The sequence below is a fragment of the Apiotrichum porosum genome (assembly GCF_003942205.1).
Source record: "Apiotrichum porosum strain DSM 27194 chromosome Unknown scaffold_3, whole genome shotgun sequence".
NCBI classification, from domain to species: Eukaryota; Fungi; Basidiomycota; class Tremellomycetes; order Trichosporonales; family Trichosporonaceae; genus Apiotrichum; species Apiotrichum porosum.
The window spans coordinates 342,820-370,481 of NW_021167110.1; the positions used below are offsets into that span (position 1 = coordinate 342,820).

The 27,662-nt window shown below is 59.1% G+C and overlaps 11 protein-coding genes across 11 annotated transcripts; 6 read left to right on the top strand and 5 right to left on the bottom strand.

Annotated features, from left to right (window-relative positions):
* Positions 1-89: 89 nt before the first annotated feature.
* Positions 90-2,226, top strand: EHS24_005725 (uncharacterized protein; the record flags this gene model as incomplete). The annotated part of the gene is made up of 7 exons (XM_028621212.1): positions 90-198; positions 312-671; positions 764-875; positions 915-1,016; positions 1,067-1,508; positions 1,553-1,695; positions 1,734-2,226. The coding sequence occupies 7 exons, from the start codon at positions 90-92 to the stop codon at positions 2,224-2,226; spliced, it is 1,761 nt and encodes a 586-aa protein (XP_028477664.1).
* A 690-nt stretch (positions 2,227-2,916) lies between these two features.
* Positions 2,917-4,714, top strand: TUB2 (Tubulin beta chain (Beta tubulin); the record flags this gene model as incomplete). The annotated part of the gene is made up of 4 exons (XM_028621213.1): positions 2,917-2,993; positions 3,048-4,184; positions 4,283-4,361; positions 4,604-4,714. The coding sequence occupies 4 exons, from the start codon at positions 2,917-2,919 to the stop codon at positions 4,712-4,714; spliced, it is 1,404 nt and encodes a 467-aa protein (XP_028477665.1).
* Positions 4,715-5,231: 517 nt separating this feature from the next.
* Positions 5,232-7,210, bottom strand: EHS24_005727 (uncharacterized protein; the record flags this gene model as incomplete). The annotated part of the gene is made up of 8 exons (XM_028621214.1): positions 5,232-5,333; positions 5,427-5,535; positions 5,571-5,743; positions 5,767-5,844; positions 5,884-6,300; positions 6,338-6,452; positions 6,553-6,765; positions 7,203-7,210. The coding sequence occupies 8 exons, from the start codon at positions 7,208-7,210 to the stop codon at positions 5,232-5,234; spliced, it is 1,215 nt and encodes a 404-aa protein (XP_028477666.1).
* Positions 7,211-7,442: 232 nt separating this feature from the next.
* Positions 7,443-8,470, top strand: EHS24_005728 (uncharacterized protein; the record flags this gene model as incomplete). The annotated part of the gene is made up of 3 exons (XM_028621215.1): positions 7,443-7,877; positions 7,920-8,144; positions 8,189-8,470. 3 exons carry the CDS (start codon positions 7,443-7,445, stop codon positions 8,468-8,470), a joined length of 942 nt encoding a protein of 313 aa, XP_028477667.1.
* Positions 8,471-9,060: 590 nt separating this feature from the next.
* EHS24_005729 (uncharacterized protein) lies at positions 9,061-9,759 on the bottom strand (the record flags this gene model as incomplete). Its single annotated transcript, XM_028621216.1, has 1 exon — positions 9,061-9,759. The coding sequence occupies one exon, from the start codon at positions 9,757-9,759 to the stop codon at positions 9,061-9,063; it is 699 nt and encodes a 232-aa protein (XP_028477668.1).
* Positions 9,760-10,110: 351 nt separating this feature from the next.
* EHS24_005730 (uncharacterized protein) lies at positions 10,111-12,293 on the bottom strand (the record flags this gene model as incomplete). The annotated part of the gene is made up of 3 exons (XM_028621217.1): positions 10,111-11,928; positions 11,989-12,129; positions 12,198-12,293. 3 exons carry the CDS (start codon positions 12,291-12,293, stop codon positions 10,111-10,113), a joined length of 2,055 nt encoding a protein of 684 aa, XP_028477669.1.
* Positions 12,294-13,702: 1,409 nt separating this feature from the next.
* On the top strand, positions 13,703-15,335 carry EHS24_005731 (uncharacterized protein; the record flags this gene model as incomplete). The annotated part of the gene is made up of 6 exons (XM_028621218.1): positions 13,703-13,993; positions 14,081-14,100; positions 14,152-14,162; positions 14,234-14,346; positions 14,400-14,846; positions 15,138-15,335. The coding sequence occupies 6 exons, from the start codon at positions 13,703-13,705 to the stop codon at positions 15,333-15,335; spliced, it is 1,080 nt and encodes a 359-aa protein (XP_028477670.1).
* Positions 15,336-16,845: 1,510 nt separating this feature from the next.
* Positions 16,846-18,692, top strand: EHS24_005732 (uncharacterized protein; the record flags this gene model as incomplete). Its single annotated transcript, XM_028621219.1, has 5 exons — positions 16,846-17,191; positions 17,285-17,402; positions 17,492-17,521; positions 17,595-17,798; positions 17,849-18,692. 5 exons carry the CDS (start codon positions 16,846-16,848, stop codon positions 18,690-18,692), a joined length of 1,542 nt encoding a protein of 513 aa, XP_028477671.1.
* A 676-nt stretch (positions 18,693-19,368) lies between these two features.
* EHS24_005733 (uncharacterized protein) lies at positions 19,369-20,463 on the bottom strand (the record flags this gene model as incomplete). Its single annotated transcript, XM_028621220.1, has 3 exons — positions 19,369-19,624; positions 19,696-20,006; positions 20,368-20,463. The coding sequence occupies 3 exons, from the start codon at positions 20,461-20,463 to the stop codon at positions 19,369-19,371; spliced, it is 663 nt and encodes a 220-aa protein (XP_028477672.1).
* Positions 20,464-23,040: 2,577 nt separating this feature from the next.
* On the top strand, positions 23,041-25,398 carry TVP38_3 (Tlg2-vesicle protein; the record flags this gene model as incomplete). The annotated part of the gene is made up of 4 exons (XM_028621221.1): positions 23,041-23,512; positions 23,567-23,749; positions 23,929-24,058; positions 24,156-25,398. The coding sequence occupies 4 exons, from the start codon at positions 23,041-23,043 to the stop codon at positions 25,396-25,398; spliced, it is 2,028 nt and encodes a 675-aa protein (XP_028477673.1).
* Positions 25,399-25,716: 318 nt separating this feature from the next.
* On the bottom strand, positions 25,717-27,116 carry EHS24_005735 (uncharacterized protein; the record flags this gene model as incomplete). The annotated part of the gene is made up of 7 exons (XM_028621222.1): positions 25,717-25,895; positions 25,951-26,048; positions 26,126-26,357; positions 26,428-26,544; positions 26,604-26,763; positions 26,919-26,998; positions 27,083-27,116. 7 exons carry the CDS (start codon positions 27,114-27,116, stop codon positions 25,717-25,719), a joined length of 900 nt encoding a protein of 299 aa, XP_028477674.1.
* Positions 27,117-27,662: the final 546 nt, after the last annotated feature.

Genomic DNA, 27,662 nt, shown 5'->3' on the forward strand with positions numbered 1-27,662 from the left:
AACCGCGACACCATTGCCTTCACCCACACGGAATAACACTGGTCATTGGTGCCTCGACACCCATACACATCCAGACGTAGACACCCAACATGGTAGCTCTCGACGTTTCCGAGACATCCAGTGCGCTCGCCGTCGCAGGTGGCTACATTGCCATCGTGGGCCTTGTGTCCTACTGGCTAAAGGAGAAGCTTTTCCTCTGTACGTGTCACGCTCGCAGTCACCACCACCCTGGATGATGGGGTAGCTCTCGTGCCAGGTACCACAGGTCCCTGTGAAAGCATTGTCGCAGCATTTAGCTAATTCCACCACAGCCGAGGCCCTCCTCGCTTTCGTCGCTGGTATTATTTTCGGTCCCCTCGGCGCCGACATCTTCTCCCCGCTGAAATGGGTCGGTGGCGATGAAGAAAAGCTCAGCGTTCTCACCTTTGAGATTACGCGTATTATTATCGCCATTCAAGTCCTGTTCACCGGAATTTCCCTCCCAAAGGCGTATCTTTGGCGCGAGCGCATGAGCCTCACCACTCTGCTGCTGCCTGTCATGACGGCGGCATGGTTTATCACGGCCCTCTTTATCTGGGCCCTCATCCCCGGACTCACGTATCTCGAATCGCTGGCTATCGGCTCGTGTGTGACTCCCACGGACCCTGTGCTGGCCAACTCGATCTGCAAGGGTGAGTGGAGCCTCTGATACACTGCTAACGGACAGGGCGCTTCGCTGAGAAATATGTCCCGCTGTCGGTTCGCAACATTATCGTTGCTGAAGCCGGTGCCAACGACGGCCTCGGATTCCCGTTCCTGTTCATGGCGCTTTACCTCATCCTGATTCATAGCCCCGACCACCCAGTCCACAATATCGGTGGCGCCATTGGCGAATGGTGAGAGTGTTGTAATCAGGACCCAACCTAACAGTGCAGGTTCTATAACATTGTGTTGTACCAGGTTCTTCTCTCGGTGATCATCGGTACCATTATTGGTTTTATTGCACGCAAGGTGCTCCGGTTCGCCGAGGAACATCGGTGAGTTGTGCCCAAGATCCGGAACAGAGCCGTGTGGCTGACTGGCAAAGTCTGATTGACCACGAGTCTTTCCTGAGCTTTGGCGTTGCCTTGACCTTCCTCACTCTCGGCGTTGTTGGCACCATTGGCTCAGACGATATTCTCTGCTGCTTTATCGTCGGTAACAGTTTCACCTGGGACGACTGGTTCCGCGTGCAGACAGAGGACCACAAAGTGCAGGACGTCATTGACCAACTGTTGAACGTAAGTGTAAAATTTGGGCCCCCTAAGACGAACCCATCTTCTCGACCATTTGCCCCTTGGACCCATAGCAGAACGCTTGGCTTCTACCGTGCACATGCTGACACCCACCAGTCTGCAATCTTCCTTTATATCGGTGCCATCATGCCCTGGGCAGAGTTTGGTAACTACTGGGGCATTACTCCCTGGCGCCTGGTCCTTCTTGGCATCTGCGTCATCCTTTTCCGTCGTCTCCCATGGGTCCTCCTTCTTGTATGTTTTCCCCGCTTAAAACCGTTTCTGACCACCCTTTTCAGTCCAAGTGGATCCCCACAGTGCCTACCTGGAAGGAGGCTGCATTCGCTGGCTACTTTGGTCCCATTGGTGTCGGCGCAGTCTATTACACCCAGGTCGCCCTGGAGTTCCTTCCTGACAACGGCAGCCGTGACCGTCTCCGAGCGTAAGCTAAGTTATCGCGTTTGCAGCTGACAAAAACAGTGTCATTTTGCCAGTCGTCTACTTTCTGGTGCTGACTTCGATCATCGTCCACGGCGTCACCATCCCTGTCGGCAAGGGCTTCACTTTTGCTCGTACTCTCACCGTTACTCGCTCGACTGGTGACCCCAGCGCCGACCTCGTTTCGCGTCTGCCTCCACCCGTCGCTTTCGGAGACGTCCAGCCTCCCATCAAGCCTGCAGACACGGCCAACAACAGTGTTGCCGACCTCGGCGCCATCAAGGCCACTGACGGCAGCGACGACCGCGTTCACTTTGACCTCGGCGGCCAGGTTGGCCGCGCCGTCCAGACCACCACGGACAGCGCCCCAATCAGTCGCAACGTCTCGTTTACGCCGGCTACAAAGTGGGATGAGGGTGTGATGGGTGACAGCCGCGTAACGCCGATCAGCAGTGGCCGGACTACCCCAGAGCACACTGCGGCTGAGCACGGTATCTCGAGTCTCCGCAACCGTCTCCCCGAGTCGCCTGTGTAAAGGGTACATACAACTTTCATAGCGCCAGACGATGCATGGTGCGGATGCCTTGATTTATTATTACGTAACCTGTTTTGTGGGTGAGAGCGCGTCGCGCACTGTCAGGGCACAAACGCGTCGTCTCACCACGAAATCCACGGGGAGGGCGAGTTTTGGTTCCGCGCGTGCCAGGGCTGGGGCCTGTGCGATCAACACCCAACAACCACACCGTGCTACTGATGTCTCTTTTCTCCACCCTCCCTCTCTCTCCCCCCACCTTCTTTAACGCCCTTTAACGTCCTCTCCACAGCAGCCCCATTAGTCACGAGTACGTCTTGGCCGTCTTGTTCTCGTCCTCGAGCTCCTCGTCGCTGACACTGGTTTCTTCGTTTCGCCCCCCGCGCCCGCCCATCGCCCCATGCTTCGTTCAAACACAACTCCCCCTCACACCCACGCCCACTCCCGTTCCCGCCCCGCTCTGGTGCATTGACCACTGGTGCATCGACTTGTCTCCACGCCTTGCTGGAACTCGCTCCTTCTACATCGTTTTGTTCTTGTCCTCTTCACCACTTGCCCATTTCCTACCGTCGCACGCTCCACGTTGCTCGTGGGCCATTGCACAACGCCCACTCCCTGACGCTTGGACTCCTCCCCGCTCCGACCTCTACTTCCCACCCCGCCTCGTCTGTCCCGCACACCGCACTGCCTACCATGTCTGGCCGTTCAGTGCGCGAGATTGTTCACCTCCAGACCGGCCAGTGTGGTAACCAGATCGGTGCCAAGTTCTGGTAAGTAGACACTTGCGCGCGTGGGTTTTAGAGCACGACCTGACACAACAACAGGGAGGTCGTCTCTGAGGAGCACGGCATCCAGGCCGACGGCTCGTACAAGGGCACCTCGGACATTCAGCTCGAGCGTATCAACGTCTACTACAATGAGGCCGCTGCTGGCAAATACGTTCCCCGCGCCGTCTTGATTGACTTGGAGCCGGGAACTATGGACTCGATCCGCGGCGGCCCCCTGGGCACGCTTTTCCGCCCTGACAACTTTGTGTTCGGTCAGAGCGGCGCGGGCAACAACTGGGCCAAGGGTCACTACACTGAGGGTGCCGAGCTTGTCGACTCGGTCCTCGACGTCGTCCGCCGCGAGGCTGAGGGCTGTGACTGCCTCCAGGGCTTCCAGATCACCCACTCGCTCGGTGGTGGTACCGGTGCCGGTATGGGTACCCTCCTCATCTCCAAGATCCGTGAGGAGTACCCCGACCGCATGATGTGCACGTTCTCGGTCGTCCCCTCGCCCAAGGTCTCGGACACTGTCGTTGAGCCCTACAACGCTACCCTCTCGGTTCACCAGCTCGTCGAGAACTCGGACGAGACCTTCTGTATCGACAACGAGGCTCTCTACGACATCTGCTTCCGTACCCTCAAGCTCTCGACCCCCACCTACGGTGACCTCAACCACCTCGTCTCGGTCGTCATGTCGGGTGTTACCACCTGCCTGCGCTTCCCCGGTCAGCTCAACTCGGACCTGCGCAAGCTTGCCGTCAACATGGTCCCCTTCCCCCGTCTCCACTTCTTCATGGTCGGCTTTGCGCCCCTCACCTCGCGCGGCTCGGCTAGCTACCGCGCCGTCTCGGTGCCGGAGCTCACCCAGCAGATGTTCGACGCCAAGAACATGATGGCCGCCTCGGACCCCCGCCACGGCCGCTACCTCACCGTCATGTGCATCTACCGCGGTAAGGTCTCCATGAAGGAGGTCGAGGACCAGCTGCAGACCGTCCAGGCCAAGAACTCGGCCTACTTTGTCGAGTGGATCCCCGGAAACGTCGCCGCCGCTCAGTGTGACATTCCCCCCCGTGGCCTCAAGATGTCGTCGACCTTCATCTGTAACTCGACCTCGATCCAGTCGCTCTTCAAGCGCATCGGCGAGCAGTTCTCGGCCATGTACCGTCGCAAGGCTTTCGTCCACTGGTACACCGGGTGAGTACGGCTTGTGGCACTATGCGACGGAACCAAATTTGGTTCCGTTGTGGCACCCTCCGTCGAGCTTCTGCTAACTCCTCCTCAGTGAAGGTTAGTCCTCCGACCTCTTCTTCTTCTTCGTGTGATGCTGACAGCCCCCCCGGTATGGACGAACTTGAATTTTCCGAAGCCGAGGTGCGTACGAGCTCAAAAACGGTCCCAAGATGTCCAGAAACGAGTTGGGAGCGGTGGAAAGGTCGGGAGGACTGGGGGGAGGGTCAAAAAGCCGACCGACACTCTGCCACTTTTCTCCCGCCTCACTGCCCTTGCCCCTTGCTTCTACCCTCTGGGGAAGGCATCTGGCGTTTACTGGGCTGGACAGGGCTACACGTTAGCCTGTGTCCTCCACATCACGAACATTGCTGACAGAGACACAGTCCAACCTCCAGGACCTCGTCTCCGAGTACATGCAGTACCAGGAGGCCTCGGCCGACGACGAGATCTACGACGACGAGGAGCTCCCCCTCGAGGACGAGGAGGAGATTTAAGTGTGCTTCTTTGTACAGCGCCACGCCCCGACGTGATAGTTGGTGTCTCGTAGACAGAGACGGCGTGCTGCGCCTACGATGGATGCATCACTTTTTGGTGGATATCGTTACAACATTGACAATGAACTGATGACATACGTATGCCGAACCTACAGGTATCAGCATGCATGCACCACTTCTGTGTCCTGTAAGCTGGCCAACGCTGCCTCCGATTCACAGTCGCTATACTTTCAACCAGTGGAGGCGATCAGGCAGGGCGGTCGTCTTCATCAAATGAGCTTCTTGCTCGGCAAAGTCTCAAACAATGGGCAAGGGAGGGACAGTGAGGAGCGGGGGGGATGTAGCGATGCTGTACGATTTGGCTATGAATGCCTGGCAGTGCGACAAGCGGGCGAGTTTGATGCTGCAGCTGGACTTCCATATCGCGCACATAGAGACTTGTCTCTTTTGCACACTCTGCATAACTGCTGTATTGACATACGACCGCCACCTCTGACTACTTCAGAAACCGTGATGTTTACTTGCCATCACTGGAACAATCGTCATTGCTAAACTCCTCGGCGGTAGGCTCTTCGCCAGCGATACGCGTGAAGATGTCCCCGAGAGCTTCTTCTTCGTCCTCGCCTTAGCAGAAGCAGTGTTGGTCGTGTCAGAGGTAGGTGGCACATTGGGCTGTATGGTCAATGAGTACATTATCCTCCCAGACACTTACGTTGTGCCACAGCGCACGTTTATACACATAGGCATAGGTGAGGCTTGGGAAGTGCTTGTCCATATCGGCCGGCAGAAGGCGACCATTGGTGACCTTGATCTTGTGAAGCCTAGGGTCAGCGCTGTACGCTGTGGTCAGGCGTACTCGTGGACCTCTTGCCAGAAATACGAGTCGAAGGAAGGAATGTCGTACCAGGTGGATCCGACGTGAACGCCGCGGCGACCACCCTTGTGAGGGACATACATGGGATGGCCATCAAAGTAGGTGACGACCTCGTCCCACACAATAGCCTTGTTTGCGCGGGCACGAGGGTCCGCCTGCGGGTGGTGGTGTCGGTGACATCCGACCACTTGCGGCTAAACTCGTAGCTGAAGCCGTGGACCTTGTCGGCCGCGTCTTCCTCGTCCCAGCCACGCCTCTGAAGTCGTCAGAAAAGTGAAACAGGCAGGCCACTTACGGCACACTCTGCACGAAACACTGTTTCGGCCATGGCGCGGTCCTTGCTGAGCCAGTGGCGATGGTAGGGGTCAACGAGGTTGGGGTGGACTCGAAGACGGAAGGGAGGGATGAACTTGCCTGCCTGCCACACCTCGATGTAGAAGGGGACCGAGACAAACAAGTATCCGATGACGGCGGGGGTGTTTGGACCACCGGACCAAATGGCCGGACGCTGGGCAAGGGCGCGCGGTACGCCCTGCATCTTGTCCATGAGTCCCAGGTGGACGGCAAGGGCGAGACGCGTAAAGCAGCCGAGACAGTCGAGCTCGCGGTCGGTGTACTTGAGGAGGGGCTTGTGATGGCGGATGGGGCCGGGCGAGGAATCGCCCCAGTTGATAAGGAGCGAGAAGAGCTTCTCATCCAGTTTGGGGAAGAGCTATGTGTAAGCGTGGGAGTAGGGCGCAGTCTCTTACCTTCTTGATACGCTGGAAGACGTTTCCAGCCTTGATGACTTGTTGCGATACGCCGTCGATGCCCTGCTCCAACGAGTAAGGGCGGCGGTGGCCGACGAGCCCGTCAACGACAGCCCTGTCTGTTAGCCAAGTCAAAGAGCCACAGCTGTGATGACACGGTGGCTGGGAACACCCCATATCGATCCGGATGGGGGAATAAATAGACTCAAACTTACTTAATTTGAGTGGTGGTGAGGGGCTCGTCGGTGATGACAATGTCATCGCTAAGGTGCTTGTCCTGGCCGTCAAAAAGGAGCACCAGGATGCCGAGGAGAGGGTTGTGGGCCTTGGTGGGGAACTGGATACCGGGCTTGACGCGAGGGGCGCGCACAAAGTTGGTACGGTTCAGACCAACGAGGTCCTGGAGCTCGCGGAGGACGGGGTTGTTGCTGTACGTCAGAGCTGCACGCTGGATCCCGACTCACAAGTGCTCGATGTTCATCGCGGTCATGTGAGTGAGTTTATAGACAAGAACAAGAAGGAATCAGGCGAAGAGGAGGTCTGTGGCCACACTGCACACTGTGGAGCGCACACAGCACAGCAAGAACGCCCGCCACCTTTACTCCCGCCGGAGAGGTAACGCAGGCCCAGACGCGGCCATGACAGCGTCGATCGACTGAAAATGTGGCTCTTTCTGCACGTTCTCACCCACCGACCACCGGTCAGCGGCCAGGGCTGTGGCCACGGGGTGACTCAACCGGGTGGCCGTGCTTATCACCTGGACGTTCGCTGCAGTTCGTTCATCTTCTCTCCTCAACTTCATCCTCCTCTTCTCGACACATCGCTCACCAGCCTCTACTCGCTCAACCGCGTCTACAACAAGCACCATGGCATCGTCGTCCTCGGCCCCAGGTGAGTCCTTTCCGTTGTCCCGCACCCAGCCATACTGTGTTGCCACCACTGTGCTTACACTCTCTCCCTTCCTCAACCATCGATCGCACTCACACCCACACCCACTCATCCAAACCTCTTCTCCCACTGGTCCCATACCTTCCTTCCACCACACCTCCCTCTCCTCGCAACTCCAGTCCCCGCCTTTGCCTACGACGAGACCCAGGGTCTCGACATGCGCCGTTGGGCCCTTCTCACGGGCCTCAGCGTCGAGCAGCTCTACTGGGTTGGCTGCGCCCTCGAACCCATTCTCAGTCCACTCACCTTCTGGGTCAAGAAGAAGGGGACGCACCCTTCCGACATCGGACCGCGCCTTTCCAAGCTTGCCGAGCTCCAACTCCTCTCTCCAGGTGGCGTCGTCCATGCCGCTCTGCAGAGCGTGAACGTAGACCCTGCCGAGTTCTCCCACGGTCCCCTCGCCAAGCCGGGTCTTCTTAACCTCCCAAAGCTCGTCGGCACCCTCCAGTGGGCCACCGCCTTCCAGAATGAGAAGGAGAAGCGCGAGGAGGAAGGCAAGGTGCCTCGCATCGTCATGCAAGCGGTGGGCGTCAGCGACCGTGTGATGCCCGCTGCTGCTGCGGGATGCGAGCTCCTCCTGCCGTATTCCACGGTGAGTGTATGTATTTCTCGTGACCCCGCTGACGTGTGGCAGAACGTTGCCGCCCTTCACCATCTTGCCCGCACCTACATCAGCCTGGCCAACAAGGACAAGAAGTGGGTCTCGAAGAGTGCCGAGGAGATGTGGTCCGACCTTCAGGGCCACCCACTCCGCCTTGGAAACCACGAGTCGTCCCCAGTCTTCCTCCTCTTTGTCGAATCTGCGCGCGACCCCGCCCTCACGAAGGACCAGCCGGTCCATCTGGGCCTCATCAAGCAGGTATGTCTTACGTATTATCTCTTGTGTACAAAGCTCACAGGCAGCTTGTTCGCAGCCTCGACCCCTCCGTCGAGGTCCCCTACATCGACAAGGCCCCAATGCCAACCGACATGTGGGAGGTCTTTGACGACCCAGACTTTGCCTGGAACAGGCACCACACCCTCCAGTTCCGCAAAGACTGGGGTAGAGAGTGGGGCCTCGACGACAAGACCACTGGCGCGAGGACCGATGCCGACGGTGAGGACGCAAGCGACGACTTGGCCGTCCATGCGCACAAGCCCACCAAGATCGCCTCTGTTGAGTCGGCGGACTACGAGTGCATGTAGAAGCTACAGGTAAGTTTGGTCCACACCTCCCACAGTATTGCCGAACACTGATAACTTCAGCCCCATAACACTCGGAAGATGCATAACGGACAACACACACAAGAAGCGAGCAGGCAAGCAGGGTGCGAGTCTTCTCCCATTCCGTCCGTCCTCTCAATGTGGACCAAGTGGTTGCCACTGGACGCATTCACTGCCACGCTGTTTTGGCCGCCACTCGCTGACAATACTCAGGAGGAAGAACTAGTTTGCAATTGGTACCACCAGGCCTGGAAAGCAATGGGAAGTCAGATAAAGCAGCATACTGCGCTGTGTTTATGAACGTGACGTAGGAAGCATGTATTGTGTGCAGAAGAAGCTGTCCCCCGTGTCTCCGGCTCTCGACCGTGATTCATTCCACCCTGCCCGTCTGGATGCAAGAAGCACAGCGGTTACCAATCCCACCTATCCCTGTGTGCTGTCAACAACACATTGTCTGCCATCTTCATGTCAGAAGGCCTTCCGCTGGACAACCGTGTCACTTCACTAATCCAGTCCCAGATTTGCGTTCATAGCCACATCGTACAACATCATTACATCCCTCCCCCCGCTCCTCACTGTCCCTCCCTTGCCCACTGTTCAAGACGCTTCTTGGTTTCGTCCAATAGGAAACGCATGTAGACGTGGTGAAACTTCATCATGACGGCGTAGACGAGCTTGTTCCCCGGTGGGAGGTCCTGGGCGCAGGCGTACGAAATGTCCAGTCCGCCATTGTCGTTGAGCTGGGCGGCGATAACCTGCACACCCTCAGGCATGGCGTGCGTGACCGCCGTCTCCTCGCTGGCTCCTGGCGCCGACCACAGGACGGTGACGCTGTCGGGTTCGCGGTGGATTACTTGGAAGATGCCCGAAGCGTACGCGAGCGGCGGCGTAATGTCCTTGTCGGCACTGGAGGGACGGCGGCCGACGAGGTTGTACCTCCGAGATGCCCAGGCCTCGAGCCGGAGGGTCCACCCCGCGTAAAAGGCGTCGATGGTGGTGCCAATGGGGTCCGCGCGGGCGCGGGCGGGTGGGGCTTGGATGGTCGTGGATACGACTTCAAAGGCGCCGTTGCCCTCGGGAATGACGGCGAGGATGCCGGGACGATTCTGTATGTCGCTGGCAGGTGTGAGAGGGTACTGCTGGGACAGCGAGGTGGCCTTGTAGGTCGCATAGGCGCCACCACCGAGGACAGTAGCACCGACTAATCGAAGGATGGCCATTTGTGTATGAGTGTTGTGGGTGTCGGATGTTGGTGACACGGGAGGTGACATCCCGCGCGGTGACTTTAAAACGGGTGGACACCACTCGGCGTTCGGTGGCCAACGGAACGCGTTCCTGCAATCGACGTCATGTTGCGTGGTTATCCGCTATTATCTCCGTGTCCTCCCGGCAGCCGGGCACCGTCAACGCCGTTAACACACCTCGGCATCGGCAAGCTATACCAAATCGTACAGGCCTCAGGGGCCGATGGACTCCACTTATCTGTTATGCAGCGAGTCAATGTGTGTGGCCGGTGTTGGGGCGTGGTGCTTGCTGTCGAGATGTCGGGTGAGCTCGGAACGCAACGAAACGACTGCGGGAAAGCTCGACTGCACCCATTGAAAAATGCCAAATGCTACATGCTATTTACCGACTTGCTCCTCCTCCCTCGCCCGCTTGCATGTGTGGTGAACATACCATCCGTCCTCATCGGCCCGGCGCTTGCGGAGGTGGCATCCCTCGCCGCTGCCGCCGGCACAGTCCGAGTCCCAATCTCCATCCTTGTCCCAGGCATAAATGCCGCGGCCGCGAATCCGGTCCTCGACTTGGTTACCGTTATGGTTGGACAGGAAGCGCACGCGTCGGCGGAGTGGCTCGAGTACGCGAACGTCCATGTCTGGGTGGTTGCAGAGGTCGACACAGACCCAGGTAATAGCAGCAACCGGTGGACGCTGGGGGCTTGACGAGGTGGCAGTGGCGGCAACCGCCACTGCCGCCGGCTTGGGCCGCGCAAACGCCGAACGAGCTGGGGTAAAGGCGGAACGCGATGCGGGACGCGTAGGGAGAGGCGCAATGGCTTTTGAGGCTTCTGTCGGGGCGCGACTCAGGACCACTCGCCTCAACGGGCCTGCCGAAATGTTGTCATGTCCGGCCATGGACAGCGCCGTCAGACATGGCAACAAGGCCGTGTCCCCCACCACCAACGCCTCGAGAAAGTCGTTGTTTAGGCCGAGGAACGAGACGTTCAGGAACCGGAGTGACTTGAGTTCTGGGAGAACCGCCATGAGCTGTGACTGGATAACGCCACACCGTCCAATGTCTAGCGAGACGAGGTTTGGGAGCGCAGCAGCCATGCCTACCCCACGGAGCATGTCAATCGTCCTCAGCTGACCTGTTGTCCAGCCATAGCAGCTAAACGCCGTCAGTCCTGGTATGTCGAGCGCTGTCACGAGGTCACGCTGGCCGCCCGTGTCACGCAACTCGAGTTTCTCGAGTCGGGGTACAAGCGCATGAGTGTCGTCTTCTTCGGGCGCGTGAAAGAAGATCCTTCCGACGTCCAGTTCGTGCAGGTGTGGCGTATCGGCCAGCAGTGTCGAGAGGGTCATGCGCTTGCCTGCAAGGCCATCGGCGATGCGTAGCTTGCGCAGGCAGGCAAGTTGGAGGGTCGGGTTTGGAAGCCAGAGACCGTCTCGTGGGTTGGCGTCTGGGTCGTCACCTTGAATGACAGTTCCAGGGGCCATGTTTGCACAGCCAATGTCGACAGCCTCGAGTCTGGCGGCGGTGGGGTGGAGGAGACCAAAGACAAATGGGTAGGTTCTCCGAGCCGCCGTCGAGCCTCTGACATTGTGTATGACCAGAGACTTGAGTTGACGACACGCTTCTTGCCACTCGTTGACGAGGAGGTCGGGGTCGTGCGCATGAATCTCGAGCCGCTCCAACCCAGCGACATGTCTCCGCAGCATACGCGCGACGTCCGTGTGTCTTTCGCGAGGCATCTTGTTTGTGATGGTAAGTTGGCGGACACGGCTTTTACTCTTCTCGACCCAGTACGCGACTTTGGCTTCGGGGCGTCGCCGGCCCAAGCGGAGATGGGACCAAACAGCGGTACGGTGGGTGACAATCGCGCGCCATTCGGTGCACACGCCAGCCATGCGGAGCGGCATGTCGGGGTCGCTTTGGAGCCCGGCCTCGGCGATGAGCAGGATGACATCGGGCGAGAGGAGGTGGGTAAAGCACAGCTTGGCCTTTGCCTGTGCCAAGGCAAGAACATCTGCCTCAAAAGCACTGGTCGCGCCGTCCACCTCCAGTCGGATGCGAACCTGGGCAGCCTTGTCGCGCAGGTCGTTGAGGTTCTTGCGCGCGGCAGGGTCCCTTGTCAAGCTCAGCCCTTTGGTGATGCTCCGCTCCGCCGCGTCGACCATTCCCATGGACACTAGGATGCTTGCCGCGCGGTACCATGGCTATTGGTTTGATCAGTGCTTGTTCTCGGAAACGGGAAGAACAGAAGGGGCTAGACTCACGCGGGCATTCTTCTCACCATGCGTTCGACACAGCGCGCTCGCAATTTCGAATGCCGACTGCTGCCACGCGCCGCCCATGCGGTTCATGGTCGCGGCTTTGGCATCGAGGACCTTCCAACTCTTGCCTCCGAGCGAGATGGACTGGAAAGTAAGTACTAGCAATGGCCTGAGAGAGAGGGGTCGTGTTCATCTCGTCGCGGCGTACACACCCGGTTAAACGCGCTTAGCGCCTCTTCATATCGGCTCTTGCCGTACAGGACCATGCCGGACTTGTACAGCTCCTGAGCTTGCGCGAGGTCCGGCATGGTGGAGTGGGTGGAACGAGGATGTGATGGTGGAACGCGGGCGACGAAAGGTGTAATATTGTTGTTTTCCTGGCGGGACGCGTCTTCACACCCTGGCGGCATCTGGCGGATGTAACCGACGGTCCGTGGCCGGGGTTTCTGGAAAACACAATACGTCATGCGTGCACCCATAGAGAATGGCCATAGTGCGTTTTCGCCCAAACACAATACATGCACTGGCGCACTTGCACACTTACACTTGCGAGTCGAATATAAAATGGACGACGAATGCATGGTATGAACGTCGACCCATCAATGAGCACACCGTCTGAGCTTAGGAACATGGGCGGCCCACGTTTGTATTTGGCATTAGCCTCATGCGAGTTGCATTTAGGACAGATTTAAACGCATCTATTTGACGTCCCCCCCCCCCCCCCCCCACCCTAAGCGAATTAGACGAAGGTGACGGCGATGGCCGCCCCAAACCCAATTGACCAAACCATTGCCTCCGAGGATCCGAGGCCTCGAGGCCCAACGTTTCGTCCCACGTGAACCCTAAGGTTTGCCGTTGTTTTCGTGAGAGATTGTGACGGGGCTGCGACGGTCCGCGTCCTGGGCGCGCCATGTTCAAAGCCCCCGCCGCTGAACATGGATTTGTGATACAGCCTGTGGGCATCCCGCGGCATGTGGCAATATGCCGGGCGAGGCACTCCATTTGCACCTCTGGGGGATGCTTCGCTCCCTCACGACCCTTCTCCTAGGTCCTAGCTGTTCGGGGTGTGCGTTTGGGGTGGCTTACGGCGCTCGGCCGGTGGCGCGGCGCCCGGGCATTCACTGTTACCGGCAAGCCATATGGTCGTCGCATGGGGAAATGCAAGCCCTGGCGATGCCCAGGTCCTGCCCAGACACAGTCTGAACCTTCTTGAGCAGCAGGACGACGCCGCGGCATCAGCGTCTACCGCCAATTTGGCAGTGGCCTCAGAGCTTACGCACTTCGACGGACCTGTCGCGGCTGGTCCACATGGCGCAAATGGTCACCTGCGCGGCCCTTGGGTCCACAAATGCCATACGGCCCAGGTTTCGGCAGGTTGTGGCGCGTCTCCTCACAGCCGAGACCCGGCCTGCGTTTCTTCTTGTCAGCTCCTTTATGTACTGTTGGCTGGCGAAGCTTATCCAGTTCTTCTTCGTCTGTCTTCTTCCCCTTCATCCAGTCTCTGCCACTCACTACTGGCCTTACATCACTCTCTTTCATCCTCCATCTCGCCCTCCTTGCCAGAAACCTCGAGACGCAATCCTCGTTACCTAGTGCAGGCCACAAGGAATCAGGAAACCACAAGCCATCCGATCACCACCACCACACGAGGCCGTGCGTGTTGCACCGACAATCCCTACCTCCCACAATGGCGGCGACAATGTCCACACTGTCCACCATGTCCAGCAGCATCTCCACACAGTCTATCCTTTCCGACCCCCACTCGACCCGTTCCGCATGGAGCTCCGGATCGACCGTGACTCCGGCTTCCTACGCCCCCGCCCTGTTTACTCCTCCCTCACACCCTCCTCTCAAAAAGCTCCCCCAGTTCCCTCCTACATGGACCGACCAGCAGCGTGCCAACATCGCCCTCCTTGAGAACCACTTCAACGCACCAGGCTACACCCTGCCCACTGAAGATGGCAGCAATGAGCGTGCCCCACTGCACGAGCGTGAGATGATGTTCCTCGTGAGTCCCATGTGGGATACACAGTGCTCCCTTTGCCTTGTCCTTGTCGTGAGGGTGAACGAAATGTTGACGGGTCTCCTTCCACAGTCGAGGGAATGTTTCCTCAGGTATGTTGCCCTCGTTACTCGTTACTTTTTGACCGCAACTGACGCAAGCAGGTTCCTCTATGGTACGCACCTTGATTCGGCTTCCTTCCCCGAGGCAACTCAAAAGGTGTTGTTGCTCACACTTTTGCCACAGATACCAGGAACGATGCTCGTCTGGCCATTACCAGGCTCGAGAAGACGATCGTTTGGCGCCGGACATCAAGACTGGATGACATTGAGGGCGCCAGTGATGAGCTGTGCGAGGAGGTACGTCAAAATAGGACCATCTGTGAGGTGGTATACAGCTGACACTTGTACAGTCGAAGATGGGCAAGAACCTCGTGCTTGGCTATACACCGACTGGTCAGCCCGTCGTGTACATGTTCCCCAGCAGGAACACTGGCCCGCTCGAAATCCAAAGGACCATGCACGTGTTCTTCATGTTGGAGCGTGCGCTCGACCTCATGGCAGACGGCGTCACGACAGTCACCCTTGTCATCAAGTTTGACGAGACACGGCAGGGCCCCCGCATGACCGCCAAGGTGGTCAGCCACATCTTTCGCTGTGTGGCCGACCACTACCCGTGGATGTTGGGCCGCACCGTTGTGCACAAGCTCCCTCGCCTCATTCGCGCGTTCACCCGTCTTTTCTGGCCGTTCATCGACGCGCCGCTCAGGGAGATCGTCACCTTCACTTCGACCACTGTCGCTGAAGCCAAGGCCGTAGACAACGACCAGCTGCTCAAGGATTGTGGTGGCGACCTGGACGTGAGTCGTCCGTCTCTTTGTGTGTCTTGGAACCGGCCCAACCGGCTATACCTGCAGTAAGGCTGTGGCGCTGTGGACAGAGGCCGCGGACAATAAAGGAGCAACAGAGCATGCCTCTGTTCCAGTGTCCCGGATCGCCCACGGCCGTATGTGCGTTTTTGTTGGGGTTTTGGAAGAACGCCACACCAAGGCGCCTGCCAAGCCACCAACCCACAGCCACAAAATCCGACACAAGACAACGCCAAACCAAGGCCCAAGGGGTGTGTTCTCGCGCTGACAATTCTTACGCAGCTTCCCTACGACTACGAAACATACTGGCCGGCGCTCATGACCGCGTGCCACGGCCGGCGCGCAGACCAGGAGCTGCGCTGGCGGTCCCTCGGTCCTCCTCGCGCGGGTCGTGAGGAGCGCAGGTTCAAGGTCGCTCCCTCAACAACAAGTCTCACTCCGCCCAAGAGAGGCCTTCGTAAGCCCGTCCCCTTGGCGTAGGCCGCCGCCAAGTTCTCTCCAATGTGTCGCGTATCCGCCAAGAGCCAAGACACATGACCGCACACACGCGACGGTTTTGTGACCTTTGGGTGGAAAAGGGGGTGGTGACAGGGTTAGGTTCCGGGGTGTAATTTGGCTTTCCGTCGGGTTTAGCACGTTGTTTCAGTGAACAAAGGTCCAGTTTGTTCTCCCACTCTCTATAGTCTGTTCCGTATCGTTGCTTGTAAGGGTCGTACGCGGTTTATGTGTTCTAGGTCTCCTTCCCTCCCAAATCCCCCTCGGGGGATTAGTTCAGGCGGCGTTTGACGCTGGTACGCTGGACCAGGTCGCACGAGCAGCTAGTCACCCACAAGGCCCACATCACACGATCCATCCCTGGTCCATGGGTCCGTGTTCGCGCGTCCCATGGGCGCATTGACGATGCGTAGTACTGTATGTGCATACTGTATATGACTGCGCGGCATCTCCTCTGAGATCTGAGACCGTAAGCGAGAACGCTAGAGTGCGCTAGAGGCCAGCGGAACGCGCCTAGAACGCGCCACCCTGTCTTGTCGTGCGGCTTCCCCACGTACCATCCCCGCAACGTGCCACCTCGATCCTTGGATCCTTGGAATGTTAACGTGGGGTCTCCTGCCCAAGCATTGCTACCGCCGCCGCCGCCCCACTCTGGTCACTTGACACATGTGAGTGAGCATGCGGCCGCTTCGATGTGTTTCGTGGTAGCTCGCCCTCGACCCGCCTGACGTGTGGGCGGGGCCTGGTGTGGCCCCTTTTTTCTACGGCCTCACGGCAGCGGAAGCATCGATCAGGCATGTGATCCAAGAGCGAGATAAAAACAACCACCGCGTACTCCCCGATTGCGAGTGGTTCATGTTGCTGTCCGTGTGGGTATGACATGCATATATACCCGACTGCTCGTAGGATGTCCGTGTTGCATGTGGGTGCTGTTAGGACGTGACCGCAGGTCGAGAAGCCGTATCGCTGCTTATATGCCGTGTCTTTTGCGGATCGCTGCCACGGAGATCCCTTCCACTCCGTCCGATTTTTCTCTTTACTCCTCCCACTTAACTAACTCTGCTCTCGCGGGATCGTCGGAAGCGCCCACAGCGGCAAAAGGCAAGATGCAAGCAGGCAAGCAGTGTGCATCAGCACTGCAGTCGCTGTGTGCGATGCGTGTGTTGGGTTCCTCTGCACTGCAACGTTGGACAAACCCCGCCAGTACAGGAAGCGCCACCCGCCTCGTTGCACAGGACCCCCAGGTCAGACTGACCTGTACCGTGCCTCTTGGCAGGGGCGAATCGATTGCGGGTGCGGGGCTATTGTTGTCGTCCTAATCCGTCAGCCGTCATTCCAGTGCAAACCACGTTCCACCCACACGCTCAATTCAACTCCATTCCTCACAGTCATCCACATCTTCACAACCTCCATCTCGCTCACTGTCCCCTCCCCCTTGTACCACCTTTATCACCCCCCGTCTCGCGTATACTCCACACACCCATCCACCGCCGCCATGTCGCTCCGCGACAAGGCCTGTCCGTTCCTCACGCTCGTCCAGTCCGAGACCAACCCTGCCATTGTCGAGTTCCGCGAGGGCACGACAATCTCGTACAAGGGTGACGTGCGGTATGGCCGCGTACGCGAGCCCCGCGACGGCGAGGTGTACAGCAGCGTCCTGTATGGTGAGTACACAGAGGGATCCATGTCCCATGGTGGGGTGGTGGGGTTGGTGCACGTACTCGAAGGAGGTGGTGACACGCACGGGAATCAGCGCTTGAACACCGGTGACGCACCGCTTTTGCACGCGCACCGTCACCGTTCGCGTCCCACCTCGGCCCCTCCAGAGCCAAATGGCATGCGTGCGCTATGCACTGGCTACCTCTGCAGCCCCAAGTCTCGGAGCAGGTTCCACACATGCGTGTGTCTCGCCAGTGATAGCTGACAGAATGCAGACGCGCTGTCGGGCGCAAAGCTCGCGTCGTGCGGATATGTCTCGGACCGCATCAAGTCGCGACGACTCGAACTGCACGGGCCAGACGAGAACATTCCCTTTGAACACACTGGCAGGATGTGAGTGGGCGATTCCATGTGGTCGTGGGGGTGTGATGGTGTGAAGGTGTGAAGGTGTGAAATGGGAAGATGGGAAGCTGACGGATCAGCTCGTTCGAGTGGACGTTCCACTTTGAGAAGTGAGTATAGCCCGGGCTCTCACGTGAGAGCTGGTACTTCCTCGGCTTGGAGAGCTCAGCTCACAACTCACAGGAACAAGTATATCTGGAAGAAGAGCGGCAAGGACCTGACGTGTGTCATGGACCGCCGGCCCGACCCCCATGTCGAGGTGTGCCTCGCCCGCCAAGGCGATGTGCGAACGCCGGGCAAGATTTCGTTTTTGCACTACAACATTGACCGGTTCCTCGGTACGGAGATCAAGGACCTGCGTGGACTGGAGACATTGTTTATTATGAGGTGAGAGAGCAACCTCACTGACCTCTATCGTGTGCTAACACTTTCCACAGCCTATGCCTTTTGATCGACTCTGCCGAGGCGCGCGAGCAGGAACGGGCGGCGTCGGTAACCGTTGCAGCTGAGCGTCCTCCTGTCCCGAGCAAGAATGGGTCGGCCTCCACCGCCAGCGCCAGCGCGCACACGCCCACCACGCCCGAAGTACAGATGATCACGGACGAAGACTACGAGGCCGAGAACCCCAACGAGATTGTGGTGGGCACCAACACCGACCTCGAAATGCACATTGCGCGCGCGTGCAACATGCTCATGGACGATTCCGTCCTGTTCATCATCATCCGCACGCGCAAGGCCGAGGCGGCACAGCGTGCCCTCCAAGTATCGCTGGGCGTGACGCGCTTCCGCCACCGACAAGGCTTGAAGGAGCTGCACCAGTACGTCGTCGAGGAAGAACCGGAACGCAAGGGCCCGCGCGTGATCAACCTCGACGACAGCAGGCCCGGGTGGACGCCGCCGCCCAACTTGGCCATCTACCTCAGCACCATCGACCTGCCAGACCTCAAGCCCGAGAACCGCAAAAAGGCCCAGCAGCAGCAGCAACAGCAGCGGAACGGGTCGTCGTCTGCGTCGAGCGTCACGTCTGGGCGTACGGGCAGCTTTGGCGGCGGCGCTCCGGCGCCGAATGGCAACAGGCCACCGCCCAACGCGATCAGGCCGCCTCCAAACGGGACCCGGCCGGCAGTCTCGCCGCCTGTCCCCCCGCACAGTGGATCAATGGGATACGGCCAGGGCAGCGCGGTGCCCAGCATCCCGCCCCGGCCACAGGGCAGTGGGAGCGGGAGCGACTCTGGGTCCGGCAAGCTGGGCAAGATGTTCAAGCCCAACTGGCGGTCGTAGCCGTAGCATGTGGGTATAGGCCGAGTTAGAGATGGTGGACGGCTGTTCTGTGTCCGCCCGCCCCTGTTCTGTCTGTCTCGCGCGTTCGCGCGTTCGCCTGTTCGTTCTTTCTATTCTTTCTTGTTTGTTTGCGCGCACGGCCCCATCACCATCATTCATTGTAGCTCGCAGTCATTCTGCATAGTCGATTTCTGTTTACCATTAAAGGGATATGGTCCTTTACCACATAATTCGCGTTTTTTTTTGGTTGCAAACCCAGGGGAAAAAGGAGGTGGAGGAAGGGGACGAGAAGGAAAGAAAGAAAGAAGAAGGAAGCAGAAGAGGAAGAAAAAACGAGGAGGATGAAAGGAGACGCAGGGAAATGGTTGGGGAGGTACCACCTCGAGAAGAGTCGGGAGATGGCGGGGGCGCAAGATGCTACAGAGTCGTCGATTGTGTTGGGTCCCACTTGCAGAGGCGAGTGGTGCGGAGGCGGAGACGAGTTAGAGAGAGAGAGAGAGAGAGAAAAGAGAATATGGGTAGGTGATGGTGATGAGACATGTGGGTGTGTTGAGCAAAAGCGGTCTATGCTCTTGGTGGTGGTGGTGGTGGTGGTGATGGTGGGTGTGGGTGTGTTGGCGTGTCGGTTTGTAAAACGTAGAGTGTTGGTCGCCGTGTATCAAAGAAACTTGGGTGTCTACTCGTCGTCGCCGTACAGCCTCCTGAGCCAGCGTGACGCCACGGCGTAGTCGCGCTTACAGTCGACGAGGAGCTGCTTGATGCGCTTCAACGCCTCGTCCTCCTTGAGGGCTGCTCCGACCTCTTCGTCGCGCAGGTTGCCGTAGTGCTGCATCTTCTCACACGAGTCTTGCACCTTGACGATTCCCAGGGCGGCGCTCGAGCCCTTGAGAAAGTGTCCTAGCGACGACAGTTTCGAGAGCGACGGCTCGGCACTGCATGAGGGGGAATGGCGTCAGCGGCTGGACAACATATATACCTCCAAGCGCAGAGCGCAGAGACTTACATGGCCTCCTCCATCTGCTTGAACGTGTTCTCGGCCTGCTCAAAGTATCCCCACACAATACCCTTGGAGAACTCGTGGCCGCCGCCTTCCTCATCGTCGTCGTCGTCGTCCATGTCCTGGATCTGCGAGAAGATCTCCATGTTGATAATGCCCTCGGGGTCTTCCGGGAGCGGCTCCTCCTCTGCCTCGGGCAGGGGCTCGGCAGCGCTGGTCTCGGCGACCTTGGCCTCGGTAGCAGGTGTACCGGCTGCGGCGGGCACCTCGGCAGCGACTGGTGCAGGCGTCTCGGGCGCGGGGGTGGGGGAGGGAGACTGGAGGAACAGGGCGTCAGCGATCCGGCGTGATCCGTGAGCCGTGTCCATGTCGGCCCTCATGACAAGGCAATGTCACGCGTGGGATCACAGTGTGTCGTCGCGTGAATACCATTTGCCAGTTGCAAAGCCGGTGGGGGGAAGCGAAGCGAAGCTCACGACGGCACGCCCAGTGCCCTTTGCGAGTGATTCTGATTCTCCAATCCCGACCGACACATGAGCCGGCCGGACTGGCGCAGCGTGGCAGCGGAGCCGCGGCTACCTGCTGCTCGGCCAATACGATGGGCCGCAGCGGCCAGCGCGCCCATTGTCCCGCGACACACTAGACCCGCACGGCGTCCGGCGATGGCGCAACACGTACCTTGGCCTTGGCCACTACCTCGGGAACGGGCGACTTGGCAGACACGGGCTCGGCGACCCTGGCCGGTGCTGGCGAGGCTACTGGTGAAGCGGACATGGGGGGGAGGAAAGAGAAGGTGTTGTCAAACGACAACGTCTAGTGTCTGAACTCTGTGCGACGCCTGTAGGACAAAGTGCGAGTGTGTCGTCGAGAGAAGTAAAGGAAAGCCACGGGATCGAGATGGATATCAATGGAGAAGCGCGTGTGTGTCAGCGACGAACCAGAGCTTTCTGTTGATCGGCCGTTGAGCAACTGTGGGGCTGCTTGCACATGCGTGATTCCGCCGCGGAAGACAGTCTCGTTTGAGTCTCGTTTGAGTGCGAGCCCGGAGACCCAGAGCTCCATGACGTTTGACGCCTCCCGCGCCTCGTATTTCCCTCCACCGTTCGGCGGCGCGGCCGTCGTTTCCCCTCAGCGTGAGTGGGACACGGTGAACGAGAGAGCGAGAGAGAGGCAGGGGGGGGGCATGTGCAGGCTGTGCGGAAGAGGCCTAGGTTGTACAGGGTGGGCGAGAGGCCGGTGGTAGAAGGGAGGAAAGAAAGAGCTTGCAGGAAGGGCACGTACGGGTAGGAGGGTGTGGAGAGTGGGCGAGTGGGCGAATGGGAGAATGGGAGAATGTGGGGTCGCCCGTAGAAGGGGAGGGGAGAGAGGTGGTGAGCTGGAAGGGGAGGGGGATGAGAGGGAGAGAGAGGTATATGAAGAGAGAGAGGCGTGGATTGTGCACGCCAAAAGAGTGGACGACGACGACGAGCCCTTTGTGGTTGATGGTAGCAGCCCGTTGGCCGTTGGGGGGGGCGGGGGAAGCGTTAGTGGGCCGTCCCTTTTTTCGTCGTCATACCTGGCTTGCTCTCTGCTGCACAGGCTCTGCAGGCTGCAGGCTGTGGGCGGAACCAATTCTCTCTGTCACTCCAGCAGTGGGTGCGCGCCCTGAGCGGCTGCAGTCCACATTCCAACAGTTTGGTCCCGTGGGTACAACGCGATAGGCGTCAGAACACCAGGTCATGCCACGCCGCACGCCTACATTCCACAGTGTATGACATCAGCCTGCCCAGCCCTGGAGGTGTCTTAAATGGTCCCCCTCCTTTAACCCGTGGCTTGTTCACCGTACCAAAGTCCATACATGGCCAGGCCACGCACAGGGGTACAGGGACATGACACACGCGCGTTATGGTGCGATCGTGCGCAATGCTGGGTACGCTGGGGTTGTGTGGGTTTCGTGCACATGTACATGCAGACGTACAGACGTACAGACGGCCCACAAAATCAAAAAGGCGCAGCGCGCAGCGCACAGCCCAAACGCGCCAAACGCGCCAAACGATCGCCGTCCCCGAAAACAAAGAAACAAAGCAGTCGGCCACACCCCCGTTTACAATACAATATCGCAGCGTACAGCCCCGAGGGTTCAGTCTGCCAGGACTCACAAGGCTGTAGAAGGCCCCCCACTCTCTCTCGGACTCTGGTACTCTGGAGGCTGGGAGGTGGGAAGATCTCGGGCCAGTCGCCGGCCAGAGGCGTCATTTTGCGGGCCCGTATGCGCAGATCAGCCGCGGCCAGCTGGGAAATCGCAGTCAACGAAGAGTCCTCTGTGCCTTGGGTCTCTTCTAATTTGGCCACCGCGTCGTCGTTTAAAAAGTTATATTATTGGCAGTGCCTTTTGCACCAGTGGGGCCACAGTGACAGCAGCAGGTAGTGCGTTGCTCTGTACATTGGTACATTGGTCCGGCTGTGGGAGGTGTGGATCCTGGGGTCGCTTGGTTTCCTGGCCTTTTTAAGGTGTGTGTGTGGTTTTTCTTGCCGGGGGGGGGGGGCAAAGCACCAGATCCCGGACGCGCTCAAGCTTTCTGCCTCTGTCTGGGCTCTCAACCTTCTGCTCTCCCTGAAACGCGGGCTGGGTATGCATCTGCTCCCTGTGGTCCCGCGCAGCTGGCAGATGTCCCGGTCGGTCCTTTTTTTTTCTTCCTCTTGCATGTGGGCTTGGATCCCTGGAGAAACGCTCAGCCGGCAAACTGGTTAAACTGGGCCAATGTGCACACAACCCCCCCACACCCCCACTCCATCTCGAATCTCGGCACGCAGTGGCCGTCTACGACGAGGCGGTGCACAGCTGGCTCTATATCCCCTCTCTCGTTTTCATCGTCTCCACACTCCACACACCACGACGAATCTGTCACAGCACCGACTTTGCTGTACCACCGGCCTGGAGTCGACACAGCCCTTCCTCCTGGAGAGCAAGGTATATATCCTGTGCCAAGCTGCCAACAAACGTGCGACCAAAACTACCACGGCGCCAAGCATTTCTCTGCACGACCGCAACATCAGTCCTGAACGGCCCGGAAACACCGTGAACCGCTAGTAGCCGCCTCTACGCAACATTGCGTTCGTCAAAGCCCCCTTGTTCGCTTTTACCATCACCCACAGCGCGGTGCGCTCGTTGTGTTTCATCCCTTGAACCGTTCTTGAACATAAACATTGTTTGTCGACTCTTTGCCCCTTCGCCTCGCCTGTTTGTTGTCATTCTCGACGCTGGACCGACCATCTGCCCGCCATCTCCCCACCCCGCACTCGAAACATCCGTGCACCTGTGCCTTCCTTCCCCCCCCCCCAGCTGCTCCCCACATCTCGTCTACAGCAACTATGCGTCTCTCCAACCTGCTACCCCCACGTCCATCCCGGCCAAAGTTTATGCGCCGGCGATCCCGCGCGGGCTCGGACTGCAGCGACGACGGCAACAATGTGGACCTCGAAGCGCAAATATCCGCTCCCGCGACACCCGCGCCGGTGTCAGACATTCCCCACCCAAGCGAGAAGGTTGACTCTGCCTCTGTGCATTTCCGCGCCTCGGCACAGCACGATGGCGACCGCGCCCCGCCTGCGTACGAGTCGATCGTGGCCTCGACGAGGCTGTCCATCAGCGGCGGTGAGCAGGGCGAGGCGGTGGGCGAGCAAGGCCGGCCGTCCATCTGTGTGGAGCGCCCAGGTGGCGACCAAGGAGCCAGTCCTACCATCATGGTGCTCTTCAAAGAGGACTATGACTGGGCAAGAGCGTACCTCCGCGACCTCGACTACCGTGTAGCCCTCCGTCGTGCGCTCAGGAGACACCTGTACAGTGAGTGCGATTCGTCCCTGCTTTTTGTTTCCTCCTGGCTGACATTTACCACAGAGTGGTACGCGCTCATCATTATCATCATCACCATCTCGGCGCTCGTCAGTGCAAAGCACACCACCATTGTCGAGTTTTGCCAGCCCGTCACCAAGCGGATTCGCGCGTGGCCTGGCGGATGGCTCATCCCCATCGCGCTCTTGATCATTGTCTCGTTCCCCCGCTTGTGGGCCATGAGAGTAAGTTGCATGCGCGCGGGTTATTTGGCCGTGAGGCTTGGTCTTGGCGCGATGCGGCTTCCATTCCATTCCATATTTTCACATGTGGGCTTGGACCCCCGCCCAACTCGTCCGCCACATTACCCACCCACCGCCGCCTCCCCCGCCCCCTTTGGTGGACCCCCGCTGACCCTTTCCTCCCAGTCATCGGCATTCTGTGCGGCCTCGTGTGGGGTATTGGAGAAGGCTTCGGTATCCTTGCTGCTGGAACCTTTTTTGGCGAACTCGCGACGTGGGTGGCGTTCAAGTGGCTCTGTACGGCCCGTGCTAGGAAGTGAGTGTGCTTTTTTTTGCCCGTGCGCTCTGCGTCGCCGGCCCGAGTCCTCCGCCGGGGGACCCCATATGGATGTTCGGTGCTGACTCGGACAAAGGTACGAGCAGCGGAACAGGCTGTATGCCGCCTTGACACAGCTCATTCGCGAAAAGAGCTTTACGTTTGTGCTTGTGCTCCGCTTCTCGGCGGTACCGGGCCACATTACGACGGCCGTGTCGGCCAGTGCCGGTGCCAACATTTGGTCGTACTGTGCTGCCGCCATCCTCACACTGCCCAAGCAGCTCGTGATTGTCTACCTCGGCACGTCGTTTGGCTCGCACAGCACCAAGAACACTATCATCTCGTGGTCTGCGACTATTGCCACGTTTATCGGTACCATCATCGCCGCCGTCTACATCTACTACCACATGCGCATGGTCATCCGCCGTGGCGATGTCAACCCCTTGCCGACTGTGGCCGACCCGCGCACATCCTCCGACTGGGCCGACCTCAAGGTCCACGGTGCGCGCGGTGTTGGCGCCGGTCTCCGCGTCGAGGTGGAGGACGCTGCACACGCGCGCCAGTCGGTCGACGTCGTGTTTGGACCCCACGCCCGTCTCGCCCAGCAGCAGCAGATGCGCTCGCCACTGCGCCAGACCCAGGGCAACCGTCCTCGCGCACTCACGCGCACCCGCTCGCTCCCGGGTCCCATCACCGAGGTCGAGATGCGCGCTTGGCTTACGCAGATGGACACTGCGCTCATGACTTCGGCAGGTGTTCCTGGTGCCCCGCAGATCCGTGTTGTGTCGCCCCAACCTGTCGAGAACGGCATCACCGACGACGACCTCGACAACGCTGGGCCATCGACATCGCGCGCCGCCACGGGCGACCTCGACCCCATCCCCTACGCGACCCTCCTCCTCTCCCCACCGGCCCTCGCAGCAGTGTCGCGCCCCGAGTCCCCGCAGCCCATGGCGCTGCCCGACCTGGCCCACGAGCACGTGTATGCCGGCTCGTCGTCGTCCGAGCGCCCCATGTCCACTACCGTCCCCGCGATTCTCCTCACGCCGACGTACACGCCGGCACGGTCGCGCGCCGACTCGCTCCGCGGTACGGTGTCGCTGGACATTGAGCGCCCCAGGCAGTTTATGAGCGGACGCGAGATTGCAGAGGACGCGGACGAGTATGCCGTCGCCCACGGCGCGCGCCGGCCAGACTTGGGCCGGATGCGTGGCGAGTCTAGCGCGGCGCTCCTGGGTCGTCCCCACCTCGTTGACAGAAGCGAAGGCAGGCGGCGTGGCGAGTCGAGTGCCGCGTCCTTGGGCCGTCCCGTCATCAGTGACAACAAGGACATCGAGTAGAGAAGGACGAGGAGGACGAGGAGGAAGAAGACGCAAACGAAAACCAACACCAAGACGAAACATCGAGACGACCCCACGAACCTTAGACACATCCCGGACTGACTCCCAACCCCCTTCTCCCTATCATTGCCTGCTGCATTTGGCTCACTGCCTTGGATCTGGTTGTACGAATTATGCAAACAAGGGTGTACTGCGTGAGGGAACGTGCGCATCTCCGTGCAAACTGACCGAGAACGCCATCTCTGAATCACATCACGAGCCATTCTATCAATCACAACAAAAACCAAAAAGAGAGGTGTCAGCCGCGTTGGGCGTGCGCTACAGGGTCCGCGTGCTGCCCTCCCGTGACACTGCAGCCTCTCCGTCTCGCTTGACGACGTCTTCCTCCTCGTCCCCTTGTTTGGGTCGCGCGCGCAGGAAGAGCGGGAGGGGCAGGTCGAGCTCGGGCGGCGCGTGGAAGAGCACCATGGGGATACCGAGGAGACAGCCGCCGATCACTGTTTGTTTTTCGTCAGCTTGTAACCTCGCACAGACGAGGAGGGCGAAGCTCACAGTTGCCGATAAAGGACGGGACGAGGCTCTGCGCAATGTACCGTGCGGCCGAGACGTCGGCGCCGTTGAGCATGCCCATGGGGATGTAGTACATGTTCCTGCGGCGGCGTCAGCTCGGAACCGTAAGAGTCATCCAGCTGGAGTACGCTTTCACCGCTTTTACGCTTTTACGTACACGATAACATGCTCAAACCCGAGAAACACAAACAGCATGGTCGGGAAGTGGATGGCGAGGATCTTGCTGGACACCTCGCGCGCGCTCGCGCCAAGCCACACGGCTGTGCACACGAGAAAGTTGCAGCCGATCGAGCGGAGGACGCATGCCGCCCACCCTTCCGACGTCTTGGCGACGGCGACGGTCTGGGAAAACGTCTGCAAGGCGGGAGTGTACAGGCCCGAGTAGTGCGCTGCGGGGTGGTGAGAGGGGGGAGGTGGTGTCAGCTGTGGTATTTCACGGGGACAAACAACCCAGCTTACCCATAAACGCGACGTAGCACAGCGCGCCGGCCAGGTTGCCAAACAGGACAATGAGCCAGTTGACGAGGACCGCCCAGACCTTGATTTTACCGCGGAGCGCCGCCATGGGCATGAACACTGGCGCGTGAAGGTCAGCTGCAAGTACAAGAGATGTGGAGCTGGTGGGGAGGACGCACTGAGGTGGGCGGTGAGCAGCTCGTTGCCCGTCAAGACGAGCATGAGGAGGCCGACGGGGAAGAAGAATGCGGCTATCAAAGTGAGCAGCGCGGGATTGTCGGCCTTCAAGGTCGGCGAGCCGGCCTGGATGAGCTGGACGAGCATGGCGCCAAAGCCGAGCTGGAGGATTGTAAGCTGTCTGTGCGGCGATCTTACACCATTTCCATTATGGCGCGAGTGCAGATGGCTTTTGTGGCTTTCCTGGTGGAGGATGAAAGCCAGGCGTCCCGCGTGGAAGGAGGGAAGGAAGGAAGGGAAGGCAACTCGCAACTCACCATCCACCCTGCTTGCCATGACTTGAAAAACGTAACGAGGTAGGCTTGGCGAGCCTTGGTTTGGCCCAGTGCGATGAAGTCTGACATGTCAGTTATGGGAGGATAGTCTGAGGCAGACAGCTGCCGACCAGCGAGCCGAGCGAGCGACGGCACGAGATACCCACACTCGGTGACTTGTGGGGGTGTCAACGCGTCCATGATGATCACGAGCTTGCAGTGTTTCGAGGTGCCAGAGTAATCGGGCGGCTCTGTGATCTAGGTGCTGTAAGGAGCTGGAGAGAGTATGGGTAGTGTAAAATGTTGAACAAGAGAGACCGGATGGAGGCAAGACACAAAATATCAGTCAGTGGCCCAGTGGTGGACCACCTCCACCCGACCTCGTCCGAAAAGATAAATATTCGGAAGCCGGACAAATAGTCGTCATCAGCGCCTATGGCGTGCGATAACAACTCGGTTCCAGCCAGTTACTTCGGAACGGTGGGTTTGAATGTGACACGTGTGAGGTGTGGGCCGTTCATGGGCCACAAGAACATCGTGAATGACTCAAGACTCCCAACGACAAGGTGGCAATGACGCATCTTTGTTTGTCAAGACTCGTCTAGGGTGGTGGCGTGGAGTTACACGAGCTGCGAGCTGCGGGACCTGCCCGCGGCGGCGGTAACGCTCTGTCCATCCATCCATATAACATGGCGCCAGAGGCGATGCCATAAAGCAGCTGTCCTCTCTCTCTCGCCATCCCTTCTT